At 35.4% G+C, this 19,329-nt stretch overlaps 2 protein-coding genes across 3 annotated transcripts in view; one reads left to right on the forward strand and one right to left on the reverse strand.

Annotated features, from left to right (window-relative positions):
* The window catches only part of PTAR1 (protein prenyltransferase alpha subunit repeat containing 1), a 47,474-nt gene extending 43,431 nt beyond the window's left edge, over nucleotides 1–4,043 (reverse strand). Inside the window, 1 exon segment of the mRNA XM_032477813.1 lies at nucleotides 3,843–4,043. Within this exon segment, the coding sequence (XP_032333704.1) occupies nucleotides 3,843–3,928 (86 nt within the window). The 5' untranslated portion in view covers nucleotides 3,929–4,043.
* A 17-nt stretch (nucleotides 4,044–4,060) lies between these two features.
* The window catches only part of C4H9orf135 (chromosome 4 C9orf135 homolog), a 240,842-nt gene continuing 225,573 nt past the window's right edge, over nucleotides 4,061–19,329 (forward strand). Inside the window, exons 1-2 of one of the 2 annotated variants that reach the window (XM_032477817.1) lie at nucleotides 4,061–4,196; nucleotides 8,607–8,712. The gene's annotated coding sequence lies outside the window, so the exon portion shown is untranslated. Of the gene's footprint in view, nucleotides 4,197–4,868; nucleotides 5,096–8,606; nucleotides 8,713–19,329 lie in introns of those variants that run through there. The other variant, XM_032477818.1, reaches the window with a different exon arrangement.

The following is a 19,329-nucleotide window of genomic DNA, read 5'->3' on the forward strand; positions in this document are numbered from 1 at the left end:
AGAATGTATTGTACAACATGGGGAATATAGCCAATATTTTATAATAACTATAAATTGAGTATAACCTTTAAAAATTTGTGAATCACTATGTTATATACCTGTAACAGAATATTATACATCAACTATACTTCAATTTAAAAAATGATACTGTAAAATAAATACATAAATTTAAAAAAAAAGTAAAAAGATTCTATGGTTTCCTATTCTTCAGTTCAACTTGCAGACAATCTAAAACTGCCTTCCATTAAGAGGTTTTACTCAAAAATTCTCATTGGGGCCTACCCAGTGCCTAGGAAGTATATTTTCCCTGAGCCAAATTTTATCCATGCCTCATGTCTCCATTTAATTGCTATTTCCTCAGAAAAACTATCCTGACCTTCTAATCTAAATTAGGCCTCTCTGTTATTATTCTTTTAAAATATCCTTCTTATCCTTTGGGGATCTTTTCATAATCTGTGTGTTGATCTGTTTAAACTTCCATTGGGCAGGGAAGTGGAGTGTGCTCATCAATACGCCACTCCCAGCCCTGTATACCTAGATAGCAGCACTGTATTTGTCAAATAGAGATGTTCTTTTACTGAATGCATGCATGGAATGAATGACATTAAGTCAGATAGTCAAGTACTTCCATAATATGGCCCTACTTTGTCTTTCCAATCACATTGTGCTACTTTTAGCCAATTCATTGCTCCTTGTGGAGGTCTTTGGCTCCCTCTCCAAGACTGTAAATCCTACCTTGTCTTCAAAGTACAACTCAAAAATTCACCTCCCCTAACAGCACTAGCCCAGACAAACCCAGCCTTTTAACTTCTAATAGACTCATGCAGCACTTGCTTACCATACTGCTGGTCCAACCTTTACTATAAACTGCTTTGCAGGGTTAACGTACTGTTCATACACTAAGTCTTAGGTCTCCATCTAGACCTGTGCTGTGCAATACAGTAGTCACCAGGCACATGTAACCATAATGTATAAATCAATTAAAATTCAGTACAATTTAAAATTTACTTCTTTCACACCACTCACATGGCTAGAGGCTACCATATTGGACAGGACAGATGTAGAAGATTACCATCATCACAGATATTTCTGTGAGTGCCTTGAGTACAAGAACTGCATTTTATACTTCTTCCTATTCAATACTGTGAAGATGGTACCTACATAAACAGTGAGAGTTCAATAAATTTTAAATAGAATAACAAAAAAATAACTTTCTGGATAAGAGAATGCTGACATGATCCTAATTACGCTGTAAACTATCTTCCACGTTACACAGGGTCTACACATTAAGCTAATGCCTGTCATTGGTTCAAGTTTTCAGTTGTTTTTCCATTAGTATTCTCTTGGAGTCAACCACACAAATAACACTTGCATGGTATTTTTCAGTTTATGAAGTGCTTCACATTCACCATTCAGTAGGCCAATATATGTTCTAAGGAACATATTTACCTAGTGGCAATTAAATGCAAGGCACTCTGTGAGGTGTTTTTCCTGTGTTTTCATCAGCCTCACAAGATAAAGAGGAAACTAAGGCTGAGAGAGGGTAACCTAGCCACACCCACCAGTAACAAAATCCTCATTTCACCCACTGCATCTTTAACTCCTACTGCCTACAGATTTCCAGACACAAAGCCAGTATGTTTACCAGGGTAGATATTGGCTAATAAAATTGCAATCTATCTTGTATTTGGAGAAAAAAGGAAAACAAAAAGTAAAGAATGAAAAGCTTTCTTTTATAATACTGAAAAATGTAATTAGGTACTTACTTTGAAGGTAAATGATGCTTTTTCCTTTTAACTAGAAATATAGCCTACTTATTTTGGAAGTAAAAGGGTTAGATGAAGGGAAGGAGAAAAGGCAATTTTGAAAAGTCCAAATTATGAGACATTTTTAAAGATGCGTTATAATGTTCCTGAAGATATTGTTATTGTAGGGAATATATAGTACAATATACCCGAAGATTAATATTAAACAATGAGCTATTTAAATTTTCAGACCTATTTATATATTATTTCAAATTATATCAAATGCACAACAAACTTTTAAATCTTGAATGACCCAAATGTTCATTAATAATTGTAAATCATGTATTGATAGAGAGCACACTGATGAGATCTCATCATGAAACTACGATTCTGGGAGGGCAGGCATTAAAATCCTTTATGAGTTTCCATAAATATGATCCCAGAAGAGCTGAGATGTGATCCAAACTGCACTGTGTCAACCTGCCAAGCCAATGAACACTATATCTCGTTTCTTCAAATATAAAATACTGATGCTTTTCTAATCTAATTCAAAGTAGAGAAACTAAGATGATTACTGCACTTTTAGACTTCTTTCTAACCTCTGCCCTAATTTCTTTAAGAAAAATAACCCCAATGATGAGAAAATAGGCCCTTCATGTATCCAACTTTTTTTTTTTTTTGAAGATGTCTCTTATTCGCAGTAAAGCTCTCATTCTCAAAAAGGGATTGAAAGACTGACATACAACAAGACATCAAAGCATTTTTTAGAAGGCCTAGTATCCACTATGGTTACTGCCAGGAAATCATTCCAAACACTGTCATTCTGAAAAAGGCAGCAGTCACAAGAGGAAAGGAAGTGGATGCTGTCAGAGGTGGCAGGTGTGTTTCGAGGCCAGCACTGTTTTGTTTTTAATGAGGCACAGTTGCAAGTCTCTAATTGAGTGCCACAAGGGAGCAAGACATCTGAGGGCATCAACCTTGAAGGAAAAGCAAACTTCATTTAGATGAAGGTTTAGCACCTCTTTTAAGCAGAAAAGCTTATGGAGTTAGAATTTTTTTAAAAGAGCAATTCATGTGCTCCGATTTAAAGAATAAAATATTAAAAATAATTCCAAAAGCAGTTAAAGTGAAAATAACGTAAAATTTGATTCCATATTCTTTCTTTTGAGGGGAGGAGGGATGAAGGAGGATGGATGGGAAAAGAGCTACACTCTTGCCTTTTCCTTACTCTTTTGTATAAGGTGTAGATATATCTCTCCTTTAATAGTTTTCTCTTCAATCATTACATAAAAGCATAAGTGTTGGTATCTGCCCGGCGTACTCCATGTAAAATGGAAAGGAAGGAGGGAGACATGTGTCAGTTCTGTGGTGTCCTACTTAAAAAGAGAGCAGTGTTTGAACTGAAAAAGAGTCAATATGCTCCCTGTAACTATGAATCAGCTAATGCTAAAAAGTGTCGAGGTTTCATCTGCTTTACACCAGAACCAACCTGTGCCTACAGAAGCTACACTCTTGAGAATGCACTGTTCATCTTCAAAGCAAAATGTTTCAATCGAAGTCCCTCTACAATCTTGGGACAACTGAGGCGAAAGTCAAAAGCAGCTTCAAACTACCTTTGGCTAGTAAAGTGGGGGGGTTTGGCCCATGGAGAATAAGATGATCGGTAACCCGTTCCTACCAACGTCCGGGACGAACGTCAGAAGAGTTGTGTTAACAAAGCACATACAGACCAGACCCACACTGAGTGTACCCGTGAACCTTAAACGGATGTAGGACGTGGACACACGAGTGAAGTCTTTTGAGTTTCATGAACTCCTGGGAAAGCGGTGAGAGGGAGGAGAACCAAAGTCGCTATGTTTTGATTTTCCGAGGTCACTTCTAGGGACTCGTTGGCTCGCGCGTTCCGGTAGCAGAAAGCTAGCCCCGCGGCGGCCGACAATCGTCCGGCCCCGACCTCGCTTCGCCAGCTCGTGCGAGGAGGGCGCGCGGGCCAGGACCCACCGCCCGAGGTCGGTTCGAGGCTTGGTCCCGCCACCGCCCGCCCCTGACGACCCTCGCAGGCGGAAGAGGCGGGGGCGCCGCCGGCGCGCGACTCACATGTGCGGGTTCCTCCTGAAGGCGTTGGTGATGTCCTTCACCACCCGCTGCACCAGCACCGCCACCTCCTCACTCGTCTCGGCCATGTTGGCGGCGGCCGCGGCGGCTCGGGCGCGCCTCCAGGAGAGCGCCGAGGCGCCCGCGGGAGTTCCGCGGGGAGCGCGCGCGTGTGCGCCGGTCTGGCCGCGACCCCGCCCCCGCCGCCGCCGCCGAGCACTTCCGGGTCAGCCTGCCGGCGCCCAGGGCGTAGTCCTCGTTTGGTTTGAGGCGGCCGCTTGGTCTCCGATTTCTTCTCACAAGCGGGTTTCTAGCGTCGGAGAAAATGCTGCAGATTCATTTGCAAAGTTACCTCAGGTCGCTATTTTATACATTTTATCTTCGTTTCTGTTCCACTCGGAGCCGAGGAGGGAGGAGTCCTAAGGTCACTCCCAGAGCCTTGAGACTGGCCTGAACTCCCCGCCCAGACCACCCGCTCTCAGCTGTTCGGGAAACGAGCCAGGACCCAGAATGCTTCTGGAAGAAAGTTTAACCGAGAGGGAGAGTCCTTTTTAGCCGTTAGTTTCTGGGCGTTCTGAGAGCTTTTTCTCTTCATTTTTTTCAGTTGAGGGGATGGGGCGGCCCAGAGACTCGTGGCGGAATGAGTCCCAATGGGACCCTGTTGGTGATCTTTTGTATCTGCGTGCCAATTTTGGCCACTGAGCAGCCGTTTTAAAAAAGTTAATTTAAAAAATTTAATAAGTGGATTACAAGGAGAAAAAGTAAAGTTACTTGCTGTCAGCAGGAAGGGAGTAGAAATACAGAACTATTTTTTAGATTTTCTACTTCGAGTGTACGTCATCTTGCACATCATTTTGTGTCCTTTGAACGTTGCGTGTTAATTTTGAAGTTAAAAAACCGAGTCCCTGACAAGGTATGCTCTTAATCGCTGTTTACGTTGCAGCAAGTAATTTTTATAAGAAAAACTGGCTTTTTAGTCCATTTATTTTGAAATGCCATAATTCAACTTTTTATATATCAGATTTTCCTTCATCCTTCTGTGTTGGAAAAATCTAGCTGCTTTTGGCCAGTTCTTTTTACTTAATCCTTGAAGTCTTTTAAAAACTTTTTTTTAAAGCAAGCTTATGGTCTTTTTAATGTGAACATACGTGGAGCTTTTGAAGTAGCGTTGATGACTGTGAAAGTAAAAACCATCCACTAAATACAAAATTATAAAGCAATGAGTGAGAAATTATATCCAGTGATCAATACTCCGTGTAAGTATGTTGAGAAAGGCTAGACCTTGGCCCTCTGGTTCTAAGAGAAATGATAGAAGTTGCATAGAATTGTAGAAAAGCAAGATGGGACAGGTTTGATTTAGCAAAGTCAGACAAACCTTAACCCATTGACAAGTTCTCAGTGAGGCAGTGGAGTGAATTTGTTTTTAGATCCCAAGGCCAAAGACTACTTCAAATGTCCTAATTACTCTAAAAATGTGATACAGTTCTCAAATGGTTTGAGTTCACTGATTACTCTTCCTCCTCTTCAATTAATCAGAGCCTTGCATAATAAAAGTGGGAAATACATCCTGATACCTGGGGCAGAGCTCAAAGGGACACACTCAGAAAAATTTTTTCAAATAATTTATTTTTATCTTGAAAATTAGTGTGACTTTTGTATTTAACTCTAATACATTTAACAGAAAGAAAGGGGAAAAAAACTATCCCTAAATCCTGAAGTGAAAGTGATATTATAGGAAAATAAGTGCTGTGTATTGATTCTGTTTGTCCCTGTCCTACATATGCACACATACACGCACACACACCCTATTTGTATTCCTTTGAGAGGCATGAATTTTGTCTCATGTTTCTTCTAAGAGTTCACAAATAGTTTCACCTGATTATTAAAGATCTACTATGTTTTGAACACAAGTATTTTTATAGTTGGAGCATACTAGAACTCTGATCTGACCCCCTAATTTTGCAGATAAAGAAGCTGAGGTTCAAAGAATTGAAATTCATGTGACTTTAATAATTACATATATAAGTAAGATAAATTTAACATGATTTTGTTGAAGGACTCAAAGATTTATGTTCAGGGGTCTGCAAAATACACATGAATAGTGAACTATTGTAAGTAGCTTAAATGCCCAACATTGAGGTTGATTAAATTATAGTAAATCCATGTGATGAAATACTGTGTAGTCATTTAAAAGCACATTATAACTAGGAGAATATATACTAAACTCTTAGAGGGAAGTATACTTATAGGAGAATTTTACTTTCTAAGTAACACAAAGAACAAAATACAGTTCTTGTAATATAAGAAAAAAAATTAAAGTGTATGTTAATAAAAACATGGATATATTTTTAATTAGCCAACTCTTATGCATATTAATTTTCTTATAGGTGTATTGATTTTTAAGTGACCATGACTAATTTTTGTTCACGTGACTGTGAATGTATTTTGACACTCCTCCCATACTCCCCCAAATTTATGCCTTTCATATTTTACAAGACTATTTAATGATGGGGAGATATGTAATGACAAAAACAAGTACCAAAAAAGCACTCAAGACAACTCTAATTTTATGTATATGTTGACAAAAAATTAATCAATAGTCAATCTAAGAAAGAAATGGAAAATTTTTCAAGCCAGCCTGAAGATTTAACCCAGTAAACAGTCTTTCAGAAAGCTCTGAGAACTGTTCCACTCATTAGAGTTTAAAGAACAGTTATATAAGTTCTTGAGGCAAATGTTTATATGCCAAATGATGTATCATTGACAGTTTACATAATACAGAGCTACACGTACAAAACAAGTAGTGGGTCGTGGATCATGACCCCTTACAAGTTTATTTCTTACGGAGTTGTTAAGAAGAAACATTATCTCCTAAGGAGGTGTGGCTAATGCAGATTAACAACACATGCTAAAGGGAAGGAGGAGGCCCTACTGGCCAAAGAAAAATTTTATTTTTAAATTTTTCTCATCTCAGCCATAAAGTATGAAAACAAAGTGTACACAATATAAATATATATGTATATGTATATGAATGACTGGGACAGTATAAACTAAAATGTTAATATTTATCTCCATAAGATAGAACTGGAAATAATTAAGCCCCATAAATTACATTCTTTATATTCTTCTGAATGTTCCAAACTTTCTACAATGTAAAACCCAATGTATGTGTTGAGGGTGCTGGTGGGAAAGAAGACACCAAGGTGGTTTTAATGACAAGACTTGTACAATTGACCCTTTGAACAACATGAAATTTTGGCGAGCTGACCCTCCACACACTCAAAATTCTGTGTATAACTTGCAGTCGGCCCTCCATATCCCTGGTTACCATTCCTCTTTATCTGTAGTTCAGTATTCCAGAAGTTCAACCAACCCTGAATCATAGTACTATAGTATTTACTATTGAAAGAAAAAAATCTGTGTAAGTGGACCCACACAGTTCAAACTCATGTTTTTCAAGGGTCAGTTGTAGTTACTTTTGTGAAGAGTTAGAGATGGCCTTATAATCTGTTTCCATCTTTGCTCTGTATTATTCTACTTTTTTCACTATAATATATTGTTTATTTACTCCATTATTTGGATTTGAAGTCCATTTTACCATGGTAACATTATGCAAGATAGAGTATAAATAGTATTAAACGTGTTTGTACCCTGTGCTACTATTACAAAAACAACAAGCTTATTTCCTCCATTAAAAAAATTAAAATGCTCAATTTTAAGTGCTTCATTATAAATTACCATTGTGACTAACTATATACTTATATAGTATACCAAACCTCAATCTTAGTTGCTATTAAAATTTAAAATCCAAGAACTTACTAACAAATAGGAGAAGAAAAATATAATACTAGTCAGGAAATCACAATATCAGTGACTTCTTAGAAGTAATGTTATCTTTAAAGTTCTTATTCAAGACTAATTCAAGAAAAGGAATGGAAATTAATAAATGAATTTAAGAAGACACATACATTAAACTTAGGGGACTTTTGGTATATCTTTTGCCTCAGTTTGTAGGTTTATTTTACCAAATACAAAACTTCATATATGATCAAGAACTTTTTTTTAAGGTCACAAAATCATGAATGCAAATGCCATCTGTTCTTATACTCAATTGATATATCTAGCACCTCATTATTCTTGTTTTTCCAGAAAGTTCACTTATTTATTTTTTTATTGGAGTATAGTTGATTTACAATAATATGTTAGTCAGGTGTTCAGCAAAGTCAGTTATATTTATTTTCAGATTATTTGCCATCATAGGTTATTATAAGATATTGAATATTGTTCCCTGTAGCACTTCATTATTGTAATTGTTGAGATAACAATAAGAAAGTGCATGTGATAATACCTTAAAACTGTGAAACACTATGCAAATTATTACTATTTCTATGAATAAATACTATATCATTACAAGTAAATTAATATTGAAGCACAATGGTAAACTAAGGCTAAGCTAAATACTGACTTTCAAAATGAAACTCTATTGTTTAATATTTCTAAAGAGAATTATACTGCTATGTAATTAATCTCCTAGTTAAAACATGAACCTTTTTTAACCTGACAGGTAAATGTTATAAAGATGCTAATCATGAAGATGACTTTAAATGACCAGTTAATGCTGATATTGGAATCCATAATGATACAGTAGTGAAGATACTAGTTGCATAATACGGTTTTTGTTGCTGAGTAAGTGGTGTTTTATTTTTCATGACATTTGATAGTTCCAAAATCTCATCCTTTTCCTTTATCCTCTTCTTCCTACCACAGGGGCCCACGAAACCCATGATGTAATCTTCAGAAAAGAACAGGAGAAAAATGTCTGGAGAGAAAAAGCCAATCCAGGACTTGCATATGGAAACAGATAGGGAAATAGGTATGTCTCCATGATGGAATCAATATTTCTCATGTACTGAAGATGTCAAAGTATTGTAGGAATTTTCTTAATAGTATACCATTTAATGGATGACTAAGTGGAAGAAGTACCCAAATATGAGTACATTCTTAAGGAGTTATTTTTTGCTTTATGTTTTTCTTATTCTTCAGTGTAAATATGACAATAATGAAAACCATAGACTTAGGTTACAAAGTCATAACTGAAAATTTAGGAAGGTAGTAAAGCTTCATTTTTACTGTAGAAGTTTTGTCTGAGACTTCTTCAATAACTACCTAAAAGTAAGACAGGCCTATATCTCCTCTTCTTTCATCTCACTTCCTAAGCTAATTTTTCAACTCAGAAATTTTGTAATAAAAATATACCTATTTCTCAGTTTTTTCCTGTTTCCATGTTTTAAGCCACCTCTGAAACTTATCAAAATTAACATTAGGCCAAAATCACCTATAGGAAATGATGAACTTTCTTTGTTAAATGTTGAATTATGCTCTAACTTGTAGTATAGTATTTATAGAGATTGACAGTCTGAGTTTTAGGAAGGAATGCCAAAAAGTAACTTCCAATTAACTTCTGACTTTAGGCACTTTAATTTCTAAGGTGAGTCTCTGAAATCACCATCAGTGTGCAAAAAGGAGTGCAAAAAGTTGTACATTGGGTTCATAGGAGGAGGAGGCTAAATACCACCTTTGAGAGGATGAGACTTCAAGTAATTGTACACATTTATTCCATATTCCATAAATATTAATGTTATTGTGTATAAGACACTGTACTAGCTGCTGGGTATACAGTGGTGAGAAAAACAGACATTGTTCTTGCTTTCTTGTGAGACTTAGTCTAATGAAAGTGGGATACACAGTATTCAAGAAACAGAAAAAGTGTATAATGAAAAATTGTTATACATGACACAAAAGGTAAAGCAAGGTACGTGCTAGATGATAACAGTGTGACAGTGTGGTCAGGGAAACCTATTCCAGGTGGTGATATTTAAGCTGAGACCTGAAAAATAAGAAGGAACCAGCTCTGTGAAAAGCAGAGGGAAAGCCTCAGCAGTAGTGGAAACAGTATGTGTGAAGTCCCTAAGAAGAAAAGAGCTTACATAGCATGTCTCAGAAATTGAAAGTAGGCCAAGCTAATAAATTTTACTGACCTGACAGTGTTTGTAAAGTCATTTCAGGTTCAGTGTTGCTGTCACCTAGATGTCAACTATAAGCATGATTGCCTAGTTCCAATTTTTTTCCCTTTCTGTATCCTCTTGTGTTATACTGAACAGTTCACCATGGACGGCTCATGTTACATGGTTACACGGTGTCCCATGGTCAGGTATTTGGTCATGAAAGCCCAGTAGCAAACCCAGAACTGTTTCTCAAAAGGATAGTATTTATCATTAGAAGAGGACAGACTTTCCCCCCAAATCCATGACATTTAAAAGAATTATTTTTTGCTACCACTGGATCTTCTGGATCGTATGGCCCAAGATCAGCTTGCATAGAAGCTCTGGGATCCATTAAAAAATGTGAGTTACTCAGTAAATTTCTGAAGCTAGAACATTTGAATAGAGTACATATTATCTCCTGAATCCAAAAAAGCCCACGTGTGTCTTTCTCAGTGGTAGAGTGTATAAGATGAAGCAACTTGCCCTTCATATTGGTAGAAATATTGGGACATGTCCCAGACATCTGGACTCTGGAAAGTTTCACTATGGTGACAGTTCCCTGAACGTCTTAAGGGTTTATCTAGCATCCTTTGCCATGCTTGCATTTTTCCAAGGCATGTAGGGTATTTGTTACTTACTACACATGAAGTCAAATACCTCAAAGGAAAAAAGGACTAAAACTCCCATTATATCCTCATAGAATCCTGTATTTTTCCCTTGTAGCATACATCAAATGTAATTACCAGTCTAATTAGTTTAATATCTATATCCTTCTATTGAATGTAACTCTACAAGAGCTGGAACCCTGTTTCTCCTGTCTAGTGCTGTGTATCTGTACTTTGCCTTGCATATAATGGGCTCTTAATTAATATGTAAATACATGGATAGATGAATGAAAGGAAAGGATGGGAAAAAAATAGGAAAGGATAGAATAGCCAATAGAATATATCTATGTAGTAGATATGATAAAGAAACAGTAGAGGAAGTCACCAAGGTATTTGCTTAGAGGCCTAATCATAAGGAAACCTGAGACTATTTTTGCAGTTGAAATTTTTCTGAAAGGTTTCAGGGAGCCATTGAAGGGGATTATGCTTCTTTGTTGAAATCCACCCATTTTTCAAGAGTGCTCTCATTATTTTATACTTTGTTTAGTTGTAAATACATACATACGTACATAAATTGAGCACATACATATATATACATATACATTTTTGAATTTTATCACATAGTAAAATGAAAGAATCCATTTCATCTTGAATTTTATTTTCCTAGCACCTGGCATATTACCTGAACATAGTATGCATTTCAACATTTGTCAAATGAACAAATAAAGGCCCAATTAAAATACCACCTCTACCATGAAGCCTTCTTTGATTACCCCAGCTGGAAATGTTCTTCTATATTCTTGAATGCCATTGTATTCTGTGTAGTAGTTGCTTGGCACTTTTCATATATTATTGCCTTATTTTATAGTTGTTTGTGTAAACCTGTTACTGAGTTGGAAAGGGTGTCAACTTCATTTTTATGTCCCAACAACAATACACTTTCTTATATACGGCAGGCATTAAGTATATATTAGTTTAATGGACAAAAAGAGAAAATATATTTATTCTTTTATTGTTAACATTCTGATCACATTGTATTTCAGGGTGCCCCAAAGTCCACATCGATTTATATATGTGTCTGAGTGAGACAGGTTTCTTGTTGCCATAGATAACATACATTTGAGCCAGCAGACCATACCCCAGTAATAGAATCAACTAATATAAACTGTCTTTTAATCCCTTTTTATTGTTAAAATCCTTAGGTAAGTCCATGAGACAGTGCCAACTCAGTGCCAACATCAAGAAGGGATTGGCTCTTTATTACTGGCTCTAACAGAGCTGACAACTCTCATTTCAACAAAAAAAGTGTTATTTCATAAATATGTTCTTTCAAGAAAAATGAGTGAAGCCATTTTAGAAATTAATTTTATTGTCTTCTTTAAAACTTAAAAAAATATTACTTATCTAAGGAGAGTGAGACTAATGATAAACCTAAATTGTAGAATTTTTATGTGATTTATCTTTCGAGTACTCAATAGCTAAAACTATTAAGAAGATACTTTTAACTTGATATAATAAAAAGACAAGGTTCATTTATGGTTAGTAGCATCCATCTTCACGTGAAACATTCTATTTGATGAAGTATTTTGATTGAGCAAACTTGTTTTCAAACTTTTGCGTATCTGCGGATTGAAAAATCAGAAACTCTCAATCAGTACAGTCCTAATAAAGGAGATACAACTTGTTAAACAAAACATATTCAGACTTTTATTTCAGAAATTATATTCGGAAAAATCTAAACTGCTCCCTGATACCTTTTTGACTATGTAACTAAGACTTTTTCATTTTAAATTATAAACCGTAATTAGAACTCAATGCCACACAGTTTAATTCCCTTGTTTTTAAGGGGGAGTTAATTGCATGTTGTTAGCAGCCAAGTATACATTTTTAAATTAAGGTAGCTTTTAAAAAATCTAGATTTGTCCTTTTAAATTCTAGCACATGGTTTTATAACCAAGCTCTCTGTGCATTCCTATACATATTTTTACTTTAAGACTTAAACTTATGTCTCTAAAATAAGTTTGTAGCCTAGGATATTTTAAGCTTTCAAGAACTCATAGAAGAGAAAGTATCAAAAACAATTTACATTATTTTAGATAGCTATTTGCAGGTAGATAAGACATTGGAAACTCATGAATTATCTGGTTGAAGAAAACTGTTTTTCTTAAATTTCTAGATCCCCCCCCCCTTTTTTTTTTATCAACATTTAGGTTGACTCTGCTGCAAGAAAAAGTCTGGAACTCAAAAGCTCCATGTAGTATTTTGAAGCATCATTGTTGCATGTGTGTGTGTGTGTGTGTGTGTGTGTGTGTTTGTGTGTGTATGTGTGTTTATTTTAAGATCACTCATGTAGTAGAAAAATGTTTCATGCCACTGGTCTCCTCTCTTTGTCACTTGAATATGTAGAGAGAATGGAAAGGGAGATTAGAGTTGAAAGTGTTTCTTTCTACATTTTATTTAATTTCTTTTTGTTTCTAATGGCTTCATACAAGGCAGGCCATGCAAACACTGAACAAGAAAACACAAAGTGAAGGCATGGGAACATTTAATGGACTGTTTTGAGGAATAACCTTTATTTTTTCGAGTAAATGTCTGATTTCATGGTGGTTGTTGGATGATCACATGCATTAGGTTCTTGACTGTTTTTCAGATTTTCAAATTCATATATTAATTCACAAATATTTGCTAAGCACTTGTTATGTTCCAACTGCTATTGTAGGCACTTGGGACAACTCTTGTGGAGCACATAGTCTTGTAAGGTTTCTAACCTAAGAGTTTCTTTTTTATTCTATTAGATATTATCTACCTTTTCTTCCCATTGTTTCATTTAATTTATATTTATTTCCCATGTTAGGATCCAGCATAATTTTGTGGACAACATTTCTTTTTATCCACTCTGATAGCTTCTGTCTTTTAACTGATGTATTTAGACCATGACCTTTAAAGTGACTCTTGGTATAGTCAGTCTGATATCTACGATTTTTGTTATTGTTTTCTATTCACTGGTCTTTTTCTTTCTTTGTCTTTCACTTTTCTTCTGCCTTCTCTGGTTTTAATGGAACATTTTATATAACTCCATTTTCTCTCCTCTCTTAGCATATTGTATTATTTTGCTCAGGCTGTCGTAACAAAATATTACAGACTAGGTGGCTTAAAAAGCAAAAGTTAATTTTCTTACAGTTCTGGAGGCTAAATGTCCAAGATCAAGATATTGGCAAGTTTGGTTTCTTCTGAGGCCTCTCTCCTTGCCTTGCAGGTTGCTACCTTTTCTCTGTGTCCTCACATGGTCTTTTCTCTGTGCATGCACAGCCCTGATACCTCTTTGTATGTTCAGATTTCCTCTTCTTATAAGGACATCAGTCAGATTGGACTAGAGCTCATACTATAGCCTTATGTTAACTTAATCGCCTCTTTAAAGGCCCTATCTCCAAATACAGTAACATTCTGAGGTACTGGGGCTTCAACATATGAATTTGAGGGGACACGATTTAGCCCACAATACACATAATTATACTTATTTTTTAAACTTTTTTTGTTAGTTTATCTAGAATCTACAATATACATTTACAAGTAATCCAAGTCCACTTTCAAATAACAATATACTTCTTCAAGAGTAAAATGAGTAATTAATAACACTATTTTTCCAATTCCTCCCTATAGTCTCTCATAACATTGCTGTTACTCATTTCACTTATCCATAAGGGATAATCATGTAGTACATTGTTTCCGTTATTATTTTGTTATCTGATAGATCAATTAAGAAAAATAAAATCCTTTATTTTACTTTCATTTATTACTTCTCTAAGTCTCTGCCTTTATATAAATCTGAGTTTCTGACCTATATCATTTTTCTTCTCTCTGAAGAACATCTTTTAACTTGACCAAGTGTCTCAATATCTGTTTATCTGAGAAAATCTTTATTTCTCCTTTACTTTTGAAGGATAATTTCACTAGATACAGAACTTGTAGGTTGGTAGTTTTTTCTTTCAACACTGTGTACTTCATTCCAGTCTCTTCTTGCTGGCATGGTTTTTGAAGACAAGTCCAATGTATTTCTTATTCTTTCTCCTCTGTGGGTAAAGCAAGTTTCTTCCTCAGGCTTCTTTCAAGATTTTCACTTTGTCTTTGATTTCCTATAGTTTGAATATGATATACCAAGGTGTAGAAAGTATTATCCCATTGTTATTTAATTATGAGCATAGAATATATATTTTTTCTACTTTCAATTTTTTTAAATTATAAAAGCAACAACTGCCAATGTTACGTACAAAATTAAATAAACTAATACAGAGAAGTTAAAAGTAAAATCTCATGCTACAACATGGTTGAATCTTGAAAACATTTTGCTAAGAATGTTGAAAGAAGCCAATTCCAAAGGACCACATATTTTGTGATTTTATTTATATGAAGTATCCAGAATATAAAAATGTATACAGACAGAAAGTAGATTAGTAGTTGCCTATGGTTGGGGAGGCGATAAGGGGGATTGAAGAGGGTGACAGCTAAAGGGTCCCCAGTTTCTTTTTGGGGTAATGAAAATGCTATAAAATTGTAATGATGGTTGCCCAAGATGGTGAACATCCTAAAAGTCATTGATTTGTAAACTTTAAAAGGGTAAATTGTATGGCATGTGAATTATGTATCAGTAAAGGTGTATATTTTTAAAGTTACATTTCTGTACACTAACGACAATTATCAGAAAGGAAATAAAGAAAACAGTCACATTTACAATAGCATCCAAAAGAATAAAATACTTAGGAATAAATTTAATTAAGAAGGTGAAAGATCTGTATACTGTATGCTATGACACTGATGAAAAAATTGAAGACAAAAATAAATGGAAAACTATCTTGTGCTCATAGATTGGAAGATTATTATTGCTGCAATGTTCTTACCACCCAAAATAATCTATAGATTCGATGCAGTCCTTCTCAAGGTTCCAATGGCTTCTTTTGCAGAAATAGAAAAAGTAATCCTAAAATTTGTATGGAACTTTGTAAGACACCAAATAGCCAAAGCAATCCCAAGAAAGAGGAGTAAAGCCAGAGGCATCATAGTTCCTGATTTCAAACTATGCTACATAGTTTTGGTAATCAGGTGGAGTGATGAATAATGATAACCCATATTTTATGCAAAGTACCATCTCTTTACTTATCTATTTTATGTAGCCCTCATTACAACTCGTTGAGATCTTATTAGTATCCTCAGTTCACAGGTAAAGAATGAGACTTGAAGAGATGAAATTGCTGTTTCCAAGATTTAACAGCAAGTTAAGTCAGACTTCCTTTTGTCACCACATTCTGTGATCATCACGGATAAAACATCAGGGTTTATTCTCTGGTCTGAGATCAAAGAAGTAGAAAGGAATGAGATTCCAGGTTCCGGAGCTGAGCCTTTTCTGGGCCATCATGAAGCAGCCTGATGGAACTGCCTATTCTCTTTACTGTGACACAGCCACAGCAAGGGATCATTACTGTGTTTACCTTGTGCCTGGCACTTTGCTAAATGCTTTACATATACTGCATTTAATCTTCAGTAGCCCTATGAAGTAGCTGCTTTATTTTTCTTCAGTATCTAGATGAGGAAAATGGGGCTTAGAAAAGTGGCTTACCCCAAAGTCACACAATGAATTAGTGGCAGAGCTGGAACTTGAACCCCCATCAGCTTTGTGACAGAGCCTTGATTCTCCTGTTGAGCTTCACAATCCAGTGTATGCCTTCCTCGAAGAGAATGGTTAGAAGTTTTTTTTTTTTTAATCAAATATAGATAATTCTAGAATTTTGAGTGTCACATCAGCTTTTTACAGGTCCCTCCCTCTTCTCTGGCTCAGAACCATACTGATTAAATGAAAGGGTATTATGACAACTTATTTCTTCTTTGATTCTTCTCATATCCTCAACCTTATCTTCTTAGTGCTATAATATCAATAAGCTACTAAAATTGTTTAAAATAAGTTATATTGTTTAGCCTTAGTATAAAATCCTAGAAAATAAGGATTTTATGGTAAAAGGAGCAATAGAGTAAAAACAACACTAAAATTAGAATCTGGAAACCTGATTTTCAGTCCTGATTCTGCCCCTTTCTAGCTATGTATCCTTATCAAGCCTTTTCAACTTTTTTGAGGTGTCTGTTTTCTTAACTTTAAATTGTCAGTAACAGTTTCCCTTGTGCCTTTCCTCATAGAACACTTGGAAAGGTAAACCAATCAGTTTAGTCAGTAATTCAGTAAGAACAAACAAAACAACCTTAAGTACCTGTATCCTGAATTCTTTCACTTTTAAATTAATTTCCAAGAAATCCCTCCAAGTACTATGTAAGAATAGTTTAAGAATTTCATTAATTTATCTCTGGAAAATTAAGCCTAACTGATCTATTTTTGATATGCAGGTTTTATTTTGAATAGAAGATAGTTTTTCTTTAAATAGTGACAGTGTACCAATCACTTTTTATAAAAAATACATTTTTAAGACATATACTCAAAGGGAAAAGACTTTCAAACACCTTTTTCCTCCCTTTCAGTTCATGAATTGTAATTATGGCAGTTAAGTAGATGTATATTCTTTCGTTGTTATGAGAACCCTGATTGCTAGTTTCCCCACCAAAGCACATTTTGAGAAAAAGTCATGAATAATAGTTTTCTTTTTTCAGCCTCCTGACAATTCTTTATTTCCTGGTTCTAAATAGTATCCATTTTTCTTGCCATGGCAGATTGTACTTGGAATCACTTTGACTTTGGCCAGAACAAATAGAAGATTAATAGAGCTGATCCCTTGCTTCTGAATGACAGAGCTAGCTCAACATTCACAACATTCACCTTTCCTCTTCAATCCTTTTGCCCCTGGGTCTCAGTTCTTTCCTCCTGACTCTAAATCTCCTACTTCTTACGGGCTGGGAGAATTCCTTTATATGTTGACCTGGAAATCTGTATTTAGTGGTCTTCGGTATAGATGCAGTACCTGTGAGTGATGATGTCATCCAGGGAGAGCAAACAAATGTGATAGAGAAGAACACCATCAATAGGACAATGCCCTGCATGGAAAACCTCATTTATTATGTCAATTTAAGTGTATTGTGCCAAATAATTTTGTTGTTGGTATTTGAAAGGTTTTCATTAGGTAAATATATAATTATATACATAAAGTCTGACATTCACTGCAAAATCAAAAGGCTTAGGATCTTTGAAAAGAGATCCCAACATCGTTAATTATTAGATAAATGCACATTAAAACTACAGTGAAGTATCACCTCACACTGGTCAGAATGGCCATCATCAAAAGTATACAAATAATGAATGCTGAAGAGGGTATGGAGAAAAGTGGTATGGGATGTATGCCACTCCTGGGCATGTATCTGGAGAAAACTAATTTGAAAAGATACATGCACCCCAATGTTCATAGCAGCACTATTTGCAATAGCCAAGACATGGAAGCAAGTTAAGTGTCCATTGACAGATGACTGGATAAAGAAGATGTGATGTATATATACACAATGGAATACTACTCAGCCATAAAAAAGAATGAAATAATGCCATTTGCAACAACATGGATGGACCTAGAGATTATCATACTGAAGTAAGAGAAAGACATATCATATGATATCAGTTATATGTGGAATCTAAAAAAAATGATACAAATGAACTTATTTACAAAACTGAAATAGATTCACAGACATAGAAACAAACTTATGGATACCAAAGGGGAGGAGGAAGGAGGGATAAATTCAGAATTTGGGATTAACAGATACACACTACTATATATAAAATAGATAAACAACATGACATAACATGGAGCATACAGACCACTGTAATTACTATTACAGACAGATAGTTACTGAGTAGACAAAAGGGCAGTGACTGAGAATGCTGTGGGGTGAGCCTGAGTGAAGAGACCTTTGCGCTGGGATATGAGATCGGCATTCCTGCCAGAGGGGACAGCTTGAGCATGGGCCCTGAAGCAGGGAAGAGCTTGGTGTGTTCGGGAAAGAGAAAAAAGGCCAGTGTGTCTGGGATAGTGTATGAGGGGAGTAGTCCAAGGTCACTCTGGAGAGGGGAAAGCAAAGACCATGTGCCCCATTCCTCTGAATGACTCCCTCCCTGGTTGCTGAGCTGAGTCACTTAGAGAGGTCAAAGGAGTCCTGGATTGGTGGGGGGAGGGGAGGCAGATAAATTAGGAATTTAGGATTAACATATACACACTAATACATATAAAATAGGTAAAACAGCAAGGACCAACTGTATAGCACAGGGAACTATATCCAGTATCTTGTAATAACCTATAATGGAAAAGAATCTGAAAAAGAATATGTATATATATATAACCAAATCACTTTGCTATACATCTGAAATATTATAAATCAACTATACTTCAATAAAAAAAGATTTTTGAAAAGAATGAAAAGATATACCTGATCTCAGAGTGGGAAGTCTTCCTAAACATGCTACCCAAGGCAGAAAACAAAGAAATAAGACTGAATAAATAGAATATATATATATATATATGTATGTATGTGTATATATATATATATATGTATGTATGTATGTATGTATTTATTTGTATATATCACATTAATCAAGTTTGAAAGACAAAAAATAAGAAAAAGACCTATAATCAATATTCTTAATGTATAAATAGCCTATATATAAATAAGCAGATGGTAAACAATCCAATAATTGTCCAATGAACATGTTGAATATTGTTCAAAAGGGACATCATTTTTTAAGGAAGGAAATGTATTATTATTTAGTTATTAAAATGTACTTTAATTATTAACTAACATGGAAATGTTAGAGGAAAACTGGTAAAAAATAAGGAGGAGACATTGCAGAGCATTTATTGCTGGAGT

This window comes from Camelus ferus, chromosome 4 (assembly GCF_009834535.1).
Source record: "Camelus ferus isolate YT-003-E chromosome 4, BCGSAC_Cfer_1.0, whole genome shotgun sequence".
NCBI classification, from domain to species: Eukaryota; Metazoa; Chordata; class Mammalia; order Artiodactyla; family Camelidae; genus Camelus; species Camelus ferus.